Source organism: Scyliorhinus torazame, chromosome 3 (assembly GCF_047496885.1).
Source record: "Scyliorhinus torazame isolate Kashiwa2021f chromosome 3, sScyTor2.1, whole genome shotgun sequence".
NCBI classification, from domain to species: Eukaryota; Metazoa; Chordata; class Chondrichthyes; order Carcharhiniformes; family Scyliorhinidae; genus Scyliorhinus; species Scyliorhinus torazame.
The window spans coordinates 208,240,379-208,261,452 of record NC_092709.1 but is presented as its reverse complement, the minus strand read 5'-3'; the positions used below and the strand labels follow the sequence as shown (position 1 = coordinate 208,261,452).

At 45.9% G+C, this 21,074-nt stretch overlaps 1 protein-coding gene across 1 annotated transcript in view; it reads right to left on the bottom strand.

Moving 5' to 3' along the window:
• Positions 1-2,529: 2,529 nt before the first annotated feature.
• Positions 2,530-21,074, bottom strand: part of LOC140408928 (probable tRNA methyltransferase 9B) — a 91,138-nt gene continuing 72,593 nt past the window's right edge. The window contains exons 3-4 of the mRNA XM_072496829.1: positions 10,841-11,014; positions 2,530-4,803 (exon numbers count right to left, since the gene is read on the bottom strand). Coding sequence (XP_072352930.1) covers positions 3,737-4,803; positions 10,841-11,014 — 1,241 coding nt within the window. The 3' untranslated portion in view covers positions 2,530-3,736. The remainder of the gene's footprint in view (positions 4,804-10,840; positions 11,015-21,074) is intronic.

Genomic DNA, 21,074 nt, shown 5'->3' with positions numbered 1-21,074 from the left:
CCACCTGGGTTGGCCTCTTCTCGACTTAAAATGGAGATCTACAAAGAATGCAGGGAAATTCAGTCAAGCCAGGAAAACTAGCAGGTGCAAAGTTTCCTGTGTATTAAAACTTGCAGAAACCCAGACAGCACTGAAACTCACAGCCACCTGCATATTAATGAGCGATCCCTGGGAACAATTGAAACATTTAAAGTGAATAAAGCCAAGCCAGACTCCTCGGTGCCAGCAGGAGCCAAGACAAAAGAAAGCCAACGGACACTCAGGGACCGCCCAGCGATCAGGGAATGGCTCCAGTATTGGAGAAATCGATCCAAGTGATCGGAACGTAGTCCAATCGCTTGGAACCAGATACGGGGTCTGTCCCGAACGGCGCGAAGCCCCTGGGGACTATAAAGTAGAGTCCCCAAGTTCAATTTGTCCTTCTTGGCAGGGTCACTCAGCAGCGCGAAACAACCCTTGACAGTGACCTGCCTAGCTGCCGCATCAACCAAGTAAGTTTCCAGTCATCGCACGCTACGAGATAGGTGCTCCTAGCTACCAGTCCATACCAGCTTTTGAATCCTGCAGACTCAGAATCGAACGAAAGGCCATTTGTTCCCCTGACCTGGTGGGCCAGTCCCAAAGCTAAGTATAGGCCTGTTAGTTATAGAGATAGTTTATTAAGTAGAATTTATGCATGAGTAGTGATTGACTGTGTATAATAAATGTGGTTTGATTTGAATCTTACTAATTGGTGTGTTGAGTTATTGATCAGTACTTGAACTTGAACTTCGTGGTGGTATCATAAAGATACCTGGTGACTTTAGAGCAAAGGTTAGAGAAACAGAGCAAATTAAGTAAAGACACAACGGGCAACATTTAAGAGCCAACCAAAAGTTAGCAACAACTGACAGATCTCAGCTCATATGTACAGAAGCACTCAACAATCAAAGTGTCACTACTCTTGAGTCCAGTGAGACCACGACAATTAAAACCTCATCTACTCTAAACTACCCACAAGAAAATGAAATCTTGATGATTTTGACTCCAGAAGAGAAGCACCAAGAAACCAAAGATGATTCAAGTGAACCTGAAATGACACCAAAAGAGGAGTACCAAGAAACCAAAGATGATTCAAGTGAACCAGAAATGACTCCAGAAGAGAAGCACCAAGGAATCAAAGAGAAATCACATCAACCACAAAGAAGTGATGTCACCAAGATCAATACAACATCAGATCATTCTCACAATCCTCAAGAAGAAACGCTCAATGAAACATCAGATACCACAAAGGATACTGACACAAATAACTTTGAGAATGACTTGAATTATCCACACGGAACTGTCATTGAGCACAACAAGAACAACAAAAACCACAAGAAGCAGAACAGAAACAAGAACAACAACAGCAACAACAAAAATAACAAGAAGCACAACAAAAATAACAAGAAGCACAACAAGAACAACAACAAAAACTACAAGCAGGACAACAAAAACTATAAGAACAACAACAAAAACAACAACAAGAAGGATAACAAAGGCAACAACAGCAACAACAAGCACGACAAAAACAACAAGAACAACAACGGAAACAACAAAGACAGAAACGACAAAAACAACAACAATGAAACAACAACTTGTACGACATGGTACAACTCTGCACATGAAGGACAATGTAACAGCACAGTTCAAAACAATGACAAGAGTACAAACACACCATGGCATGACAACGAATCTCACATAATCATATTTGCTCCACAACAAACAATCAAACCAGCTTTCAAGGCAGAATCAAACCGCAAACACACTCTCTCTCTTTTGGATGGACTGTGACCAGGACAGGAGGATCAGATTAGCTCAGATGGTTAGTGGAGTCAAGTGCAGTTACTGTAGTTAGATCTTGTTAACCTTATCACTAGTATCAATGTTAAAGTAAAGAACTCACACAATTATTGTTATAGTTACTGAATAAACCTTTTGTTACTACTGGACGAGTTTTAGTCTTCTTCATCGAGATTCAGAAGACCTCATCAGTAACCAAGGTTTGAGTAACACATATTACACTCCGTAGTATATCAAGATAATACAGGAGTGTAATAAAAGAGCCTCCTTCAGTGCAGCAATCATTCTATGATTCCATGAACAGTGAGGTGGTGGCTTTTAGTCAAAAGGAAGAATAAAAACAAGTGCATGATGTAAACAACTACCAAGAAGCTACAGTCGAGAAAGAGCTTTGCTTTTGAACACAAGCCTCCTCCCATCCTTCTTCATTTAATCTATCGGCATAACCTTCCATTCCTTTTTCCCTTATATATTTATCTAGCTTTCCCTTAAATGCAGCTATGCTATTTGCCTCAATGACTCCATCTGGTAGTGAATTCCACAATCTAAATTCTTGATTAAGGAAATTTCTACTGAATTCTCTTTTTGATTTATTTGTAACTAGCTCATATTGATGCCTCTAGCTTCAATACTCTGGAGAATCATAGAATTTACAGTGGAGAAGGAAGCCATTTGGCCCATCGAGTCTGCACCAGCTCTTGGAAAGAGCACCCTACCCAAGCCCACACCTCCACCCTATCCCCATAACCCAGTAACCCCACCCAACACTAAGGACAATTTTTGGGCACAAAGGGCAATTTATCATGGCCAATCCACCTAACCTGCACATCTTTGGACTGTGGGAGGAAACTGGAACACCCGGAGGAAACCCACGCACACACGGGGAGAACGTGCAGACTCCGCAAGTGACCCAAGTTGGGAATCGAACCTGGGATCCTGGAGCTGTGAAGCAATTGTGCTAACCACTATGCTACCGTGCTGCCAATGGTAGAGAACTTGGCTCCTTAAGAAGAGAAAGGCTGGTGATGGACCCCACTTAGGGATTCAAGTCAATATCAAGGCTGGGGCTCACACAGGGTATCTCTCTTTATATCTTGATAAAGGGAGCAACTAGAAGAGGGCCAATGCTCTGGCATGCTTTCTGGTCCTGAAAAAAGTTACCATATTTCTTAGCAGCTCAAGGCAAGTGAGAAATTCCAAGGCCTCCCTTAACATGGAACCCGCTAAGCTATCTTTCCCCAAATCGTGCAAACTCCCGCGAATTCCGAGTCAGAGGTCACCAATATCGCCAAAACTTCACAAAGGTTTTTGGCCCCAAAAGCAGCAAGCTACCACTCACCTTCTGGAAAACATATACATAATATAATGGCGTGTCACGTTAGTGCAGCACACTGGTGCCTCAATGTGTGGGACAATCAAGTTATGGAGAGGGACCTAGCAGAGGTAGGTTGCATTCACACAAGTAGGAGGGAAATAGCTCCCATTGCTCCTTGTGGAACAAGGATTAGTATAGCGTGACTATTAGTGTGCAAAGTCTCCTGGTCCCGATGAGGTGGTAGTTTTTAGTGTCCTTATGACACTCATTAAAACTTAGCTCCTAAAATCTTTCCTGTAACCAAAATGGAAATGGTCATTTTAAATCCCATGGCCATGTTCCTCACTTGTGCTTTGCTTCAATTCTAGTGGCACCAATGAGAATTTATGCTGGAAATGCTATCCAATTATATCTGTAATATTCAAATGTACAAATACCTGGGTCATGTAATAGATTTTTTAGCATTACCATATTCAATATTGTGCTTACCACAGGCATAAAGGAGTTACAAACAACTTGGTGTTGAAAGTTAATGGCTTAAAGACCTTTTACCTTTGATTCTATATTTAAATATATACATCAGTGAATAATCTCTGCATATCATTCTTTTTCTGCTATAACACACCAATTGCCATGATCATAAGAGGAACTGAGAATGTGAAGCTCCTGTACATTCTCTTCAATTAGCTGAGCCAATTCGCCTTCCCTGAAGACATGATAATATCTCATGAACTCTGTAGCATCTGCCATTTCCTCCTGCTTATCATCTAAAGCCACAGCTCCGATACTGTCAATCACAGAATCTGTTGATTCTGTTGTGGAAGTCCTTTTAAAAACCCGAGCTGCACTTCCCTCAGATTTCTGTGCTTCCTCATTTTTCTGAAACATCTGTCTGTCTTCTATGGAGTTAGCTTGATCAGGATTTAGGCATCCCTGCCCGTTGCATTCACTAGTAGGTCTTCCTTGTTTTTCTTTCAAAGTGCTTCTAGTCTCTAACCACTGTACTTCCTGATGCTTTGGATTTTCAGCAAAAACTTCATCATCTTCAAAACTGTCTCCCTTTACTAATGGTGGACAATCTCCATCCAAACTGCAGTGCCTAGAAGAAACCCTCAATTTCCCCACTCGCTGTGTGGGATCTGTGTTGTTTCTCCATGTGTTCACCAGCTCTGGAGAATCCCTCATTGATTTAAGGTGATCAATGTGTGTCTGCATTGCGGCCTCGTCGAGTGATTTGGAAAAGAACCACGAGCAAAGTGATTTCCCCAGATTCTTGTAAAATCGGTGCTCCTGATCTTTGGACATCCTGGAGCAGCAGTTCTCAAACAAGGAGTGATTGTTGGTTCTGTATTGAAGTAATGTGCGTTGATCCTGCCTGAGAGACAATGTCGCACTGGCTTCACTTGGGGCTGTTTTCATTTTGTCTTTATCTTGTGCTTTGACTGCGCTCACAAATGTGGGTTTGTTGTTGCTTTGGCTAGATTCCGATGACAGTCTAGAACACAAGGATCGGTTCCAAGGAACAAAGATGTCCTGTTTTTCGAAGCGACGGTATTTTTGCTCCATCGCCCACACATAAATCATCATTTGTCCTCCGTGGAGCAAAGTCCTTGTCATTTCTTTTATTGCTCGAATACGTCTGCCTTTAGTCGAGAAATGGTGAATCACTACAATAAAAAATGATAGAATTCATTGATAATGATTATCACTATTGGAGAACATTTCCAGGCTGTGGGGAAAGGGCAGTGAAATGGGACTAATTGGATATCTCTTCAAAGAACCATCAAAAACACATTAGGCCAAATGGCCTGCTTTTGAGCCTTATGATTCTATGATTCTATGATCACTGATCACCAAAAAACAAATTTTAGGGGAAAAAAGGTACGTTTAAGGGATTTTTATTTGCATTGGTAAAAATTAGAGATAAGGGGCGGGATTCTCCGAACCCCCGCCGGGTCGGAGAATCGCCGGGGGCGGCGTGAATCTGGTCCCACCGCTCCGACGCCAGCTGCCGAATTCTCTGGCGCCGGTTTTCGGGCAGGGGCGGGGATCACGCCGGGCCAGTTGGGGGCCGTTGGCAGCGGCCCCCCCGGCAATACTCCGGGCTCCGATCGATCGAGTGGCCACCCGTTTTTGCCCAGTCCAGCCGGCGTGAAATAGACATAGTCCATCCCGGCGGGACCTGGCTTGGAGGGCAGCTAGCGGAGTCCTCGGGGGGGGCGCGGGGTGATCCAGCCCCGGGAGGGGCCCCACGGTGGCCTGGCCCGTGATCGGGGCCCACCGATCTGCGGGTGGGTCTGTGCCGTTGGGGCACTCTTTCCCTCTGCGCCGGCCTCTATAGGGCTCCGCCATGGCCATGTGCAGGAACACGGCGGCAGTTCTGCACATGCGCCAACTTGCGCAGCCCATGGCGGCCCTTCGCCGCCTGTTGGCGCGGCGCCAACCCCGACAGCGCCAGCCTAGCCCCCAGTAGTGTGGATGATTCCACAACTTCTGGGCGACCCGACGCCGGAGTGATGCGCGCCGCTCTTGGATCCGGCATCGGGCCATCCCACCAATTGCGGGAGAATCCCGGCCAAGGTCTCATTTTAGGCATGTTTAATTTAATGTTTCTGGTCCTGGAAGGGTAAAATCTATAGTCAGAGTCATAATGAGCAAAGGTGTTTGTATGTGGGAGGGTTGGTTAAGTTCTAACTGTTTCTATTGTGCTTAGAGAGGAGCATAGTGTGAAACAAGATAAAAGGCATAAGTATTTGGTTGCTGATTAGCAACTGGAGGTCCTTGTAAGGTAAAAAGCTTTTAATTTTTAGTTTAGGTAACTTGAGAGTAGTTGGAGACAGGGGCAAGGATTCTCTGTTGCAATCCGCCCCGCTACTGCTGCTAGCGAGGACGGAGAATATGGCACTCAGCCAAATCTCTCATTCACTGCAGTGGGACTCGAGAATCCTGCGGCCGTGAGCAGGATCCGTGGAGGATCCCAGCCAGGATCATGGGAGTGATCATCTCTCAACTCTGCCAGAAGCAAGACTGCACAGGATGGGAGATGCAAAGAGTTCCTAAAATACAAGTTACTGTCTGGATAACCAGGGAATTGGGACTGAAAGATTGCCTAAGAAGTCTGGAGTTAAGTGAACAGAGACAAGGGGCGAAATTTTCCGGTATCGGCGCGATGTCCGCCGACTCGCGACCAAAACGGCGCAAATCAGTCGGGCATCGCGCTGCCCCAAAGGTGCGGAATGCTCTGCATCTTTGGGGGCCGAGCCCCAACCTTAAGGGGCTAGGCCCGCGCCGGACTAATTTCCGCCCCGCCAGCTGGCGGAAAAGGCCTTTGGTGCCCCGCCAGCTGGCGCGGAAATGGCATCTCCGGGCGGCGCATGCGCGGCAGCGTTAGCGGCCGCTGACGGCATTCCCGCGCATGCGCAGTGGAGGGAGTCTCTTCCGCCTCCGCCATCGTGGAGACCGTGGCGAAGGCGGAAGGAAAAGAGTGCCCCCATGGCACAGGCCCACCCACGGATCGGTGGGCCCCGATCGCGGGCCAGGCCACAGTGGGGGCACCCCCCGGGGCCAGATGGCCCCGCGCCCCCCCCCCAGAACCCCAGAACCCGTCCGCGCCGCCTTGTCCTGCCGGTAAGGTAGGTGGTTTAATCTACGCCGGCGGGACAGGCATTTTAGCAGCGGGACTTCGGCCCATCCGGGCGGCCCATTGGGGGGGCCCGCCAACCAGCGCGGCGCGATTCCCGCCCCCGCCGAATATCCGGTGCCGGAGAATTCGGCAACCGGCGGGGGCGGGATTCACGCCAGCCCCCGCCGATTCTCCGACCCGGTGGGGGGTCGGAGAATCTCGCCCCAGATATTGTTCAGAAGAATTTAAGGAAGAGTAAACCAAGTGTTCCGAGTTAAACATACAAACACCTTAATTAGATTTAAAGTGGGAAGTAGAGTTCAGAAGTAGATGAAACATTTGATGTCATTTTGACACAGTTTGGTAATTGAGAGTTAAAGCAATTGTGAGCAGTTGATACAGCAGTCAAGGCAAAACAATCCCACAGGGGTTTGTGTGAAATCCTGGACTGGATTCACTGTTAAAAGTGAGCAGAAGCTTTGTCTGAAAGTTTCATTTGTAAAATCTGGACTAGATTTCAGAATGCAAACCACTGAGGGAACGAATTATCATGAGAGAATAATTTAAAGTTTGTTTTGGGAGTGGAGTTTGGCAATTCTTATGTGGCAATCGTCTGGGGAGAATCTGAGAAAACCACAGACACTAACTTGGGGTCAGAGCGGAGTATATATTTGACCACATCTTGTGTGCTTAAACGGGACTTTTTATTTTAATGTGACCATTGTAGTTTAAGATGTACTTTCTGTTCCATGTTAATCTTTAAATCTGTGTGTATTTGTTAAGCTCAGGGATGGAGTAAGGGAATATTGTACTGTAATCCAAGTTTTCATGTTGAATAAATGTTTTTCCTTGTTAAGACTAATTAGTAGTCTAGTGACTCTGTTCCTCCATGTTTTATTTAAAAAAAAGTAAGTTATGGTTTTTTGGGCCAGGATTTCATTCTGCAATCTTCCAGTCCAGTTGCATCAACTGGGATCATAACACAAGATGGACAGGAACTGAAACAAATGTGAGCACTTTGGTCAGGATTGCATGGCTTGTAAGCTACAAATTTATACAATGACACTCAACAACTTCATCAACACTATGGAAGATAGGTAACACTATTTGCCAAGCTAATCTCTTTCATATTTCTTATGCAATGGATTCAGGAACCATTTTTTCACCAAGTGTCTCATAGAATCATATAGCATAGAAGGAGGTCTTTTGGTACTGGGTGCCCAATTAGTCCATTCCCCTAATCTTTCTCCTTCATTTTTCTTCTTTTTCAAGTATATAACCAATTCCCATCAGAAAGTTATAATTGAATTTGCTTCTACAATCCTTTCAGGTAATGCATTCCAGTGCATTACTTTGAAATGTAAAGTTGTACATCTTTAACCTGAACTTGAAGGAAATATAGGAGAAGAAGGTGAGAAATAGCATGCTTTCCCCAGTAGTCACCTCAACCAGGGATTACTAATGTGGTCAATAATGTTATGCAGGTATTTTTTTAAATAACAAAGGGAACAATAATACCAAATTGGCTGGCAGGAAAGTCAGTGGGCAATAGCTGATAATGTATAATGCAGAAAGCAGTAGAATCCCTCACAACACTGATGTCTACTCTCCAACGTGTCTAAAGCTGAGTTCAAGATACCTTTGGAGGATATGAGATAGGAGTATATAAAGTTTACTTGACATCCAGATAACAGACTAACTCATGTCACGATGAGAGCTTAGTAGAATGTGGTAGCTATAGAATTAACGACCACCTTCATAACCCCAGAATCAACAATACAATGCAGGAACACATTTAATGATTTGACAAGGATAAGGCAAGATTGGCTGGCAACATTAGGATTTTTTTCACTGCTACGGCAGAGTAGCAATCAGAAAAATAACATGAAGAGGCGGCATGGTGGCACAGTGGTTAACACCGCTGCCTCACAGTGCCAGGGACCTGGGTTCAATTCCAGCTTTGGGCGACTGTGTGGAATTTGCACATTCTCCCCATGTCTGCGTGGGTTTCCTCAGGGTGCTCCAGTTTCCACAGATGTCCAAAGGTATTTGGATTAGGTGGACTCATCATGCCCAAAGTATCCCTTAGTGTCCAAAGACATGTAGGTTTAGTGGGGTTAGGGTGGAGGAATGAGCCTAGATAGGGCACTCTTTCAGAGGATTGGTGCAGATCCAATGGGCCAAATGGCCTCCCTCTGCGTGGTAGGAATTCTATGGATTCTATAGATCAGTGGCGAATGAGAGGAATTGCTAAAATCATGGCGGATTTTGCATTTATCTGTCTATGGGCTGCTCGCAGGAGCCCAGGAGGTATTATGATCTGTTGAGAGTCCTTCCAAACAGCTCACAAAGCACTTCTTTCCACGTGGGTGTGCAATACGCAGATAAAGTGCCTAGTCAGACAAGAAGCCCCTTCTGACTCATAATGCTAGTGGTATGTTATTTTATAATGCACGTATTCAAGGCACAGGCCCAATTACATGCATTTGCAGTAATTCTAGCACAAAGGGTCTTTGATCCAGTTTCTCCAGGCACAAAGTGAAAAATCTCCTCTAGGGTCACTATCTGAAATGTTAGCTTATTTTTTTCTATGAGCTGCTGATAACCCCGCTGTATATTTCCAGCAGTCATTGTTTTTATTGTAGCTATTATGTAAAAGCAGAGGTTGAATTCTAGATTGGCCCAAATCCATATCCCTCCTCCTGACAATGACAATGGTTACACATCTATTAAAGATTAACTATCTCACTGCAAACTGATTTTACCTGTCTTTGGTGACCATAATAGAGAAGATTTGCAGCCCTGATTCCAAAATATGTGCTCATGCACTCTTTTATCCAATGTGACAACTATATTGGAACTCAAATTGAATCAGATTATATTTTATTTGAAATAAGTTTGATCAGTTTTAAGATACAACTGTCATCCACATTAAATATTGTGACTTTTCTATCCATCTCCAATAACAATAAGATTGCACTTTTAAATTAAAAACAAAATATATTCACTTCAGTTTAAAATTTGAGTCCGAGCAAGGATAATTCAGTCAAGTCATCATAATATATTATGCATATATTGCATTAATTCAGTACATCTTCAATTATGTAAAGCACATACCTAAGATAAAACATTTATAAGAGTTTTATGTTCAGAATGTATGTATGATTATCATACAGTTGCTTTGGGAATCTAGTCCATATTTGCCTGTGTGAAAGAATTTTACAATGTCACACAGACTAGGAGATGATTTCAACAATGATACAATTCTATGCTGTGCCTGAGGAGTATTCAATTTTCTAACAGGACAGAGAGGAAAATGTTTGGGTGCAGGGGTGGGGGTTGGTGGAGTAGTGGCAGGAGTGGAGGAATCCAATTATAATAGGTCACTGCCTTTTTTACTCTTATGCAGGACTTTTGCTGCTTGCCTAAATAGACGAAGGAAGGCCTTTAACTGCAACAGCCTGCTTGGTAATGTCCATGGTGCCCCATGATGTTGGGGCTGAAACTTGTGTCTGGAGCCCGCACGGACCAGAAGATCATGGAGAGCTCAGAAACAAGGTGAAGAGACTGTTGATGGTCAGTTTATATTCCTTTTCAGGCACCAAGTTGGTCTTCTGGCCTTGGGGCCTCTGTGCTTCAACAGCAAGCAGAGAAGGTCAGAAACCAGAAGCCTGGTCTATAGTTGCATTCTTGATTCTGTCTCCATTTCATGGCAGAAGGCACTGCACAGCGATGGCAATCAGACCATTCTAATAGTCCAGGACATCAATAAGAACATTACGGCAGCTAGATGGGTAGTACATTTCCAATGCCATCTGCTGGACATGCAGCAGGGCTCAGAGACTGGACACGAGAAATTAAATATAAGGGCCTTCCTCCATGCATAAGATATAACAAAATCAGGACTGCCTTTATAATGAAGGATTTACAATTTTGCTATAATTAATGCACAGAGAAAATGTCATCCCACTATGGCCTTAAAGCCTCGTTACAGAAATAATCAGAACACATAGGGGTGTTCAGGATGCATGCTTGAAATAATCTGTCCTTCTAGCATGTGATCATGTGATTTCTTCTCTTACCTCCAATTGAGATGACAGCATTAAAACACTGATCCCTGTAGGGGAGAATAAGGTTGTCACACACCATGACTTCATGTCCATGCCTTTTAGCAATCTCCACCAAGGGACTGCAATAATCGCTGCCAAGCTTATAAACCCGGCTGTTTACACCAAGATATTTTCCAATCCCACATCCTGCAGTAGAGAAAGACCAACATTAATACCAGTTCATTGCTTCTTACAAAGACACTTGAGGAATTAGGACTAAATATGATAGACAGGGAAAATTATGCCAAAATCCAGTGCACTCAGCATTGTGTGGTGGCAGGGAATGCATTTAAGAAAATGTCAAACAAACATGATTTTCTGTCTGTGCATTAGCCCACCTGACATGACAATGGAAGGTTACCTCATCAAAATATTGAATTTAATTCCCAGCACATTGCTAACAGGATGTTGAAAGAGTGGAGAGTTTGGGGCAACAGCTGACAATGAGCTGTCTGTGCCTTAACGCAAAGTGGACAATAACTGGACCTCAAAAGTAGCAATCTCCAGATTACTGCCATGTGTAAGTGAATGCAAAAATAGAAGGTTAAGGCAAATGAATGTGTGACTGGAAAGATGGTGCAGGAGGGAGAGTTTGCACTCTCCCTGTATCTGTTGAGTTTCCTCCGGGTCCTCGGGCTTCCACCCACAGTCCAATGATGGGCAGGTTGGGTGGAGTGACCATGATAAATATGCCTCTTATTGTCCAAAGATGTGTAGCTTGGGTAGGGTTACGGAGATAGGGCAGGGATGTGGGTCTGGGTGAGGTGCTATTTCCAAGGGTCGCTGTGGGCCGAGTGCACTGCTTCTGCATTGCAGGGATCCTGTGATTCCATGAGAAATTTCTTCACCAGAGAGTGGTGAGACTGTAAAATCTGTTCCCACAGGAAGTAGTTGAGACCAAAACAAACTGTTTTCAAGATATAACACTTCGGGAGAAGGGGGGTCAAAGGATATGGGGGAGTGGGGGGGAGGGGGGGGGAGGCAGGACCAGGCTATTGAGTTGGATAATCATCCATGATCATAATGAATGCTGGCACAGGCTTGAAGGGCTGAATGGCCTCCTCTTGTTCCTATTTTCTATGTTTCTGAAGGTCAACTAGAGGTGGGTAACAAATGTTGGCCTGGAAAGCGATGCCCACAACCCACAAATTAATTTTAAAAAAGGAGTAGGGCTGATTTGGTTCCAAAAAAGGGACTTACACATGGAGGCAGGGGCATAGCTGACGTGCTAAATTAATACTTTGCAGGCCATCATGACAGAGGAGGAATCTCTGTCACTAGAAGGGTTCAAAATTCAAAGTTTCTGTGATGGTGACCATAAAACTATCATTGATTGTCATAAAAATCCATCTGGGTTCACTGATATACTTTTGGGAATGAAATCTGCCAGCCTTACCCGGTCTGGCCTACTTGTGACTCCAGATCTACAGCAATGTGGTTGACCCTTAACAACCCTCAAAAGTGGCCTAGCAAACCACTCTTGATCTCAGTTCAAGGACAATTAGGGAAGAGCAACAAATGCTAGCCTTGCAAGCAATGCCCACATCCCATGACATAATAAACAAAATACATAATTATTGGGTCAAATCCATTTTAGCAAAGCTGTTAAAGACCAATTGCTGCAAACTGCCACTTTCCAAGGTCCAGGATTACATGCTGAGGGGCACACTAAAGCTGGGGGCAGCCACTATAAAAGTTCAATGGAAACAAACCATTGTTTAAAAGACCTTCTCACCATAGTAAACCCTAAGTGGCTGAAATCAGAGTAAAACACTTGGTCAGCATGCACCAGAAAGCATACATTGTAAATCTGTAATGGCAATCATAGTGAGACAACTCATTAGTTTTATTGTAAGAAACTGACCTGTATGTAATGCCAAATTTGAACTGTTATGTAATGTACCTTTATAATTTCTCTGAAATAAGTGTATTTTTTGGAAAAAAAGGTTTAGGCAGAGTATTTATTGATAGCCCTGCATCAGCCAATGAGTTAGAGTCAGAGCGGAACTCAGAGAAAAGTTCACGACAAACACAGTAAAGTCTACTTACTCAGCGGTTACGACAACAAATGGTCTACACAGTGTATTTAAAAATTCTTCGATAAACTACAGCTCGTGATCTAAACAGCAGCAGCATCTTCTGTTGCAGCACAATGAGTTCTCACACAAAATGCAGTGAGTGGAGAATAATTACATAAAAAATAGGTGATTAAATCAATCACAATTAATTACAGAAGTGTGGTCTTCAAGTGTGATTGCTAGGGGTGTTCATCCAGCCATTTCCATTCTGGCCAAGAATGATGATGCCACTATACACAGCCTATTGCTCATAAAATCATTACGTTTGAAACCAAACCTGGATGACAATGTATTTCCATAGTGACACTCATTTAAAAAAATAAATTTAGAGTACCCAATTCATTTTTTCCAATTAAGGGGCAATTTAGCATGTTCGGGCAGCACGGTGGCGCAGTGGTAGCACTGCAGTCTCACGGCGCCAAGGTCCCAGATTCGATCCCGGCTCTGGGTCACTGTCCGTGTGGAGTTTGCACATTCTCCCCGTGTTTGTGTGGGTTTCGGCCCCACAACCCAAAGATGCGCAGGGTAGGTGGATTGAACATGCTAAATTGCCCCTTAATTGGAAAAAATGAATTGGGTACTCTAAATTTATTTTTTAAAATAAAAAATTTAGCATGTTCAATTCACCTACCTTGCACATTTTTGGGTTGTGGGGGCGAAACCCACGCAAACACAGGGAAAATGTGCAAACTCCACATGGACAGTGACCCAGAGCCAGGATCGAACCTGGGACCTCGGCGCCGTGAGACTGCAGTGCTATCACTGCATCACCGTGCTGCCCCATAATAACACTCATAAAAACATATTGTGACCTACTAAAATAAAATTAGTTTCCAAAAGTGAAAATATTAATAAGAAAAGCAGCTTTGCTAAGTTCCTGCGAGGATGTGATAACTTTTGTTTCTTAGTGATCTTCATTTACTGAGCTCATTCTTGAACTACACAAACATTTATTTCTGCCAATTGGTGTTGAATGGCAGCATTTCCACAATATTAGCTATAATAACCCCCCACGAGGTCCACGGAGATATCCTGTTTAATCGCCCCATCGGACTCATTGGATATGAGCTTCCCTGCTAGTCGACAAAGGCCTGTCCAACTGGGGCTCATAAAAACTCAGTATAAAGGCCGGCCCAGACAGGGACAGGTATATTGGTTGTCCCAGCGGGAGTTTAATCTGTAAATATATTCGCCGCCATGGCAGACTTTCTGTGACCGTAAATAAATCGACGTGCGCCTTACCACTTGGCTTCCTGGGTTTTACTACTGGTGACGAGGTCAAAGAAACTTTAACTCCGATTCTGGACATCCCATCCGCTCTGGGGGTGGCTGTGCAGCAACGCGTTGGACTGACTTTTAATTATGCCACTCTTCAGGAAATTAAAGGCCTTCAACGCAGGCCTGGAAGACTGGGCTCAGTATACACGGCATCCTTGGAGAAGACCGACAGAAAGTAATTCTCCTGACTGCCTGGGGGGCCCCAACCTTCGACATTATAAAAAGCCTCATATACCCGGCTGCTCCGGATTCAAAATGGTCGAGATGGTTGTCATAATATACACCATTATATCAAGGTGCAGACACACACACTGATGGACACACAGTGGGACCAAACAACACACACAACACCGCAGCCAATCACCAGTTAGAGCACACGCACTAGAAAGACAGGGGGCATCAGAGTTCCCGCTCATTCGAGCTGCAGCTTCCTAGTAGGACAGAACTCACAGCCTGCAGCACAGACATTCACCATGTGCTGAGTGCATCGACTGGTTAGGACAAGGCAAAAGTCTTTAGTTAAAGCTAGTATCGTGTTAACCCACAATGAGAGTATGTTAAACAGTTAATGACTCAATAAAATAGTGTTGCACTCTTTCAAGTATTGGTGACATGTATGTGTTCCACGGAGTGCCCAACACAACACAACACTGGTGTCCAAACATTACGACCCAAAGCCATCTGTACTCATGCAACAGTACCATTTCAACACTGCCGTGCAGACTCCAGGAAAGTCTGTTGCAGATTTCTTGACTTGACTCTGAAGGCTGGCTGCATTACGGGTTTGGGCTATCACTTTCTTGAGGGATTGGTTGGTTGCAGAATTAATAACATGGCCCACAGAAGAAACTGTTGGCAGTTTTATGCTTGATTTGAAGAGAGCTAGCGCTGTCCTGCGAGAACACGAAAAAGGGAGTTCAGGAGCTCCTGGGTTACATAGACTACAGTGTCCATAGTGTTGATTGACCCCCCCAGACTGGAATTCAGCAGCATCCTAGGGCAGTACTCGAATGGCCAGGTCACCACTGAAATCACAACCAAGAGTACAAAACCTCTTCTGGACTCAAAGATCGAGGCCACCATGGACCAGCGGGACCCTCCCCAGAGGACAAGGAGGAGTTCGGCAACATTGCCAAACCTGCGGGCATAGAACACGCAGCAACCAAGGCCACCAGAATTGGTAGAGAACGCGGCACCCTGGACAGGTGATAAGGTAGCCTCGAGCCAGAGCATTGCACATGCTCCCACCAGAGAGGAAACCATGATGCAACTGAACTCCACCAGGGCCCCGAATGTGGCGTTGATTCGAGTTAAGCTACAAGTAAATTGACACCCCCTAGTGATGGAAATTGACACAAGAGCTGCCGTCTCCATCATCGGTCAGCAGACTTTCTGTCGGCTCTGCACAGGAATCCTGCCATTGAACCTGCATGAATCCAAGGTCAGATTGATGACGTAAACTGTGGAACCATTGCGCATCATTGAAACCACGGTGACCCCAGTGACCCATGGGCAATAAACAGTCAGGCTGCCTTTTATAGAGGTGCAAGGATTAGGACCCAGCCTGTTGGGCCGTGATTAGCTGCGAATATTCCACTTTGAGTGGCAGCAGATTTTCCAAATGGGCACCGGAAACCTGTATGAGGTCCTTGGAAAATATCTGGAGGTATTCCAGGAGGGTTTGGACAAGGTAAAAAGAGCCGAGGCATGAATTTACATGGACCAAGAGGCCGGGCCCAGAGACTTCAGGGCACAACTGGTCCCCTATGCCTTGCTCACAAAAGTGGATACTGAGTTGCAGCGCTGGAGTGTTTGGGCATCATACGCCCTGTTGGATTTGTGGAATGGGCCGCACCAGTGATCCCAGTTATGAAGCCAAACAAGTCAGATCACAACAGTGGAGATTACAAACTGACTGTAAACATGGCATCTGCCTGGACCGTTACCCCATGTGGAGGACTTGTACGTGAAACTGGCTGGAGGATGCTAATTCACCAAACTGGATATGAGTCGTGCATATCTTCAGTTAGAATTGGACACTGCAACTTGGAAGTATGTGACTATAAATACCCACAGGGGGCTAGTCGAATACACTTTCTTTCCATTTGGTGTCTCTTCCACCTGTGCAATTTTTCAGAGGGTGATGAAAGGCATCCTCCAGGGGCTACCCAATGTGGCGGTATATTTAGACGACGTACTCATCCCAGGCACCGCTGAAAACGAACACATGGGCAATGAAGAAGAGGTCCTCAGACACTTTTCCCAAGTAGACGTCTGCCTGAAGAGAGGCAAATGTGCCTTCCAAGGGGCAGCTCGGGGACACAATGGTTAGCACTGCTGTCTCACAGCACATATTCAATTCTGGCCTCGGGTGACTGCCTGTGCGGAGTCTGCACGTTCTCTCTGTGTCTGCGTGGGTTTCCTCCGGGTGCTCCGGTTTCCTCCCACAGTCCAAAGATGTGCAGGTTAGGTGGATTGGCCATGCTAAATTGCCCCTGAGGGTCCAAAGATTTGCAGATTAGTGGTTGCAGGCTAGGGTGGGAGAGTGTACCGAGGGAGGGTGTTCTTTCAGATGGTCAGTTCAGACCAAATGGCCACCTTCTGCACTGTAGGAAGTCTATGGTTCTAAGGTTCAAAGGCTGTGACGTACTTGGTTTATCGGATGGATAAAGACAGCTTGCACCAATTGGAGGAAATCCTTCGGGCCATAAAAGAGACCCCGACTCCACAAAACGCCAGGGAATTAAGATCAATTCTAGGACTCATAAATTATAGGAAGTTTATTCCAAACTTGGCCATTCTGCCGACACCTCTTCATGTCCTGCTGGCAACATGTGAGTACATTTTTCAACATTGCCCAGGGGTTCAGATAGCCCATGCCAATGCCCTTAGCCATCTCCTGCTACCTGTGAGCCCCCTGCCTCCACCATAGGTGGATGAAGTCGTGGCAATTTTAAAATTCATAGATGCTCTGCCAGTACCAGCTGCACAGATATGGACGTGGACGCAGAGAGGTTCCACACTGGCGAAGCTTCACCACATTTTACTGCATGGCGGATTACAGGAGACACCCCAGCAGCCCTGCAGGTCTATAGTTTGAAACAGCAGAAGCTGAGTGTCAAAGCCGGCATCCTCCTGTGGGGAGCTAATGTGGTAATCCCACAGCCAGGCCAGGAATTGATCCTGTAGGATCTGCATAGCGGTCACCATGCGCTTTAAAGATGAAGATGTTGGCAAGGATTATGTCCTGTGGCCAAGGATTGTTGGTGACATCGAGCAGGTAGTGAAAGATTGTCTGGCGTGTCAAGAACATCAGAAACTCTCTCCTTCATCCTCCCTTCACCCTTGGGAATGTCCAGCGTGCTCCTGAGGTGATGCTACTTGTGGGCTTCGCTGGGCTTTTCATGGGGTCTATGTTCTTAATGAGATGAAATGAAAAATGAAAATCGCTTATTGTCACAAGTAGGCTTCAAATGAAGTCACTGTGAAAAGCCCCTAGTTGCCACATTCCGGCGCCTGTTCGGGGAGGCTGGTATGGGAATCGAACCGTGCTGCTGGCCTGCCTTGGTCTGCTTTAAAAGCCAGCGATTTAGCCCAGTGTGCTAAACAAATCCTGGTGGATGATCATTCTAAGTGGCTAGATGTACATAGGATAACTTCCAACACATCGAGAACCTTGGGTGAGAAATTGAGTCTTTAGCACTCATGAGGTTCCAGAGATGCTGGTCACTTATAATGGGACCCCCTTCATGAGTGAGGAGTTCTCCACATTTGTACACACAAACAAGATAAGACACATCCGCCCCGCCCAGTACCACCCATCCTCAAATGCCTTGGCCGAACAGGCGGCGCAAACATTCAAGCGGGGCATGGGCTTCCTGGACACGTGACTGGCGGGATTCCTCTTTCATTATAGGACCATGCCACATGTCATCACAGAGGTAGCACCAGCGGAGCAGCTGATGGGCTGATGCCTCTGAACTCATTTAAGTCTGATTTTCCCAAGTTTGGGCAGAAAGGTCGAGCCGCAACAAGTCATGCAAAGAAAGTATCATGACAGCAGAACACGGAAGAAAAAGTTTAAACCGGGGGACGCTATTTCTGTCCAAAACTTCGGAGATGATGCTCTTTGACAGCCAGGAATGGTGTTGGAGAAAACAGGTCCCGTATCTTATAAGGTCAAGACCCAAGGAAAGACCCTGCATAAGCACATCGACCATCTTAAGAGACGAGAGCTTGCTTCAGAGGATGCCCAGCCAGGGATGTTGTTACCTCCACCACCTCGTGGACTATTCCTTAGCCCAGGTGGGCAACCTGCTGTGGCTCAAAGCCCAGACCATCAAGGTAATGATGACTTTGACTTGGAGATGGACACCGAAGCATCTGCACTCACAGATGACATTGTGTCCAGAGCCGATCCCTTCAGTGATCATCTTGGCAAAGGAGGTCTACAAACCATTACATGCCACCTGACCCAGAACGCCGCTGGATGAAGGACAACCATGTTTGAAGTGGTGCAGACGGTCTCCTCAGATTGTGGCAGAGGGAAATTTTCAGACTTGGGTGCGCAGTGATGTGATAACCCCACAAGGCCACGGGGATACCCTGATTGATCTCCCCGTGGGACTCATGGAAAAGATCTCCCCTGCTACTGGGCAGAGGCTCATACAGCTGGGACACATAAGAACTTAGTATAAAGACCAGCCCAGATAGGGACTGGCATGTTGATAATCTCAACAGGAGGATTGTACTTTGTAAATATAATCCCTGCCCTGGGAAGACTTGCTGTGACTGTAAATGAATCGACCTTACCGCTGGGCTTCCAAGGCCTTAATACTAGCCTAAGGGGATCCTTTCAGTAAGTCAATTCCATAATAAGAGCAGATGTTTTGGTGTTTTTAAAGACTGATCACATTTTATTTGTCCCTTTTGTTCGAGGCTTGACTGAATAGCTCTCCGGTGAATTTGAGCAACAACAAGTTGCAGTTGTGTAATTCGTTAGTTAAAATTGGCAGTATGTAACCTAGCAACTAGACAATGTCACATTTAGTCCTCAATCTTAACTGATATCAGCCAAGGAAACAGAGGTGCTACAATTGCTCATTATGTCCCTGGGCTCTGTAAGACAGAAATCAGCTATGTTTTAAATCATTGTCCAATTACCCCATGTGTGGAAGCCAAGTACGAACAGCACTTTGCTCATTTGTGTGATCTTTTGCCCTCATTTAGTGGTTGACCAGTCTTCCAGCATCTTTGTTCTTACTAAACCATGGGTGGCAGAGTGGTACAGTGGTTGCCTCACAGTGCCAGGGTTCAGTTCCGGCCTTGGGTGACTGTCTGCTTGTAGTTTTCATGTTATCTCCATGTCAGCATGGCTTTCCTCCGGGCGCTCTGGTTTTCTCCCTCATTCCAAGATGTGGGGGTTAGATGGATTGGCCATGCTAAATTGCCCCTTAGTGTCCAGGGGTGCGCTGGTTAGGTTACGTGAGTAGGGCAAGGTGGATGGGGGAGTGGACCTGGGTAGAGTGTTCTTTTGAAGGGTCGTTGCCGATTCAATAGACCACATGGCCTCCTTCTGCACTGCAGCTTTTCTATTCAGGAGAGCTATGGGGATATTCAGGAGAGGTATGGGAGAGTACCCGGGGAACATGAAACCTGAAGTGAAATTCATTGCCTTCAGTGAAGTAGGCGGGGGGGAGAAATAGGCATGAAACTAAAAAATCCCTGTTAAACATTGAAATATATGTGATAAATATTGATAAACTGTTAAAAATTTCACGTTTAGAATGACCAAGTCATATGAATACCATCCAACTCATTGGGCAGAATTTTACGCATGCCCCCAAAATGGGTTCTGTGGTGGCGGGAGGGTAAAATTGAATTGATGGAAACCCGCCTGCCCAAATCCAGATGCAATTTCATGCTTTGGCGGGCAGAGCCTTGGGCAGGAAATCCGCCCATTCACCAGTTAAGGATATTAAGTGGTCACTTAATGGCCACCTAGGGGCTTTATTCTGCCCAGCCTCAATTTTTAGGTTGGCTGGAGTGGGTGTAGGCCAGGTGGGAAAGTCACAATGAAACGACTCCCCATCTCAGGCGGAAAGCAGTGGGAGGAATGTGGGGGGGTGTTACACTCTACAGGCCTCCTCAGCTTTGAGGCACCCTCCCCTCCAGGATGTTGGAGCACCAAGAGCCCCTTCCCACCTTTCCTACCCCCTGATGCCGAAATCACTCTCCTCCTGACACTTCCCCCCCCCCCCCACCCCCCCCGAGCATCCTCTATCTCCCAATCCCAGGATCTTTTCGAGACCCACGGTGATACCTCTTAAAACTGAATCGTTAGCATGCCACTAGAGTAGTTTTACATAAGTAGTTTTATTAAGGATTGAGATGAATTATAGGACTGACAAATCATTACTAACCATTAAACATGTATTTTTAGGACATAGCAGTAATAAGTAATCAAATGGGATTTAGGATAGCTAACTTGACCAAAAGGACATTACTTCTGACATCTTGGGCGCGATTCTCCACTTCCACACCGGTTGGGAGAATCGCCTGGGCCGCCAAAATTTCCGGGGACGCCGGTCCGACGCGCACCCGCGATTCTCCCAAGCGGCGGGAACAGCCCGGTCGAGTTTCGCGGGCCGCAGGCCGGAGAATCGCCGGAGACACCCAAAATGGCGATTCTCCGGCACCCCCGCTATTCTGAGGCCCGGATGGACCGAGCGGCCAGGCCAAAACGGCGGGTTCCCCCCGGCGCCGTCCACACCTGGTCGCTGCAGTCGTGGGCGGTGCGTGAACGCTGGGGGGGGGGGGCGGCCTGTGGGGGGGGCGAGGGGGGAACCTGC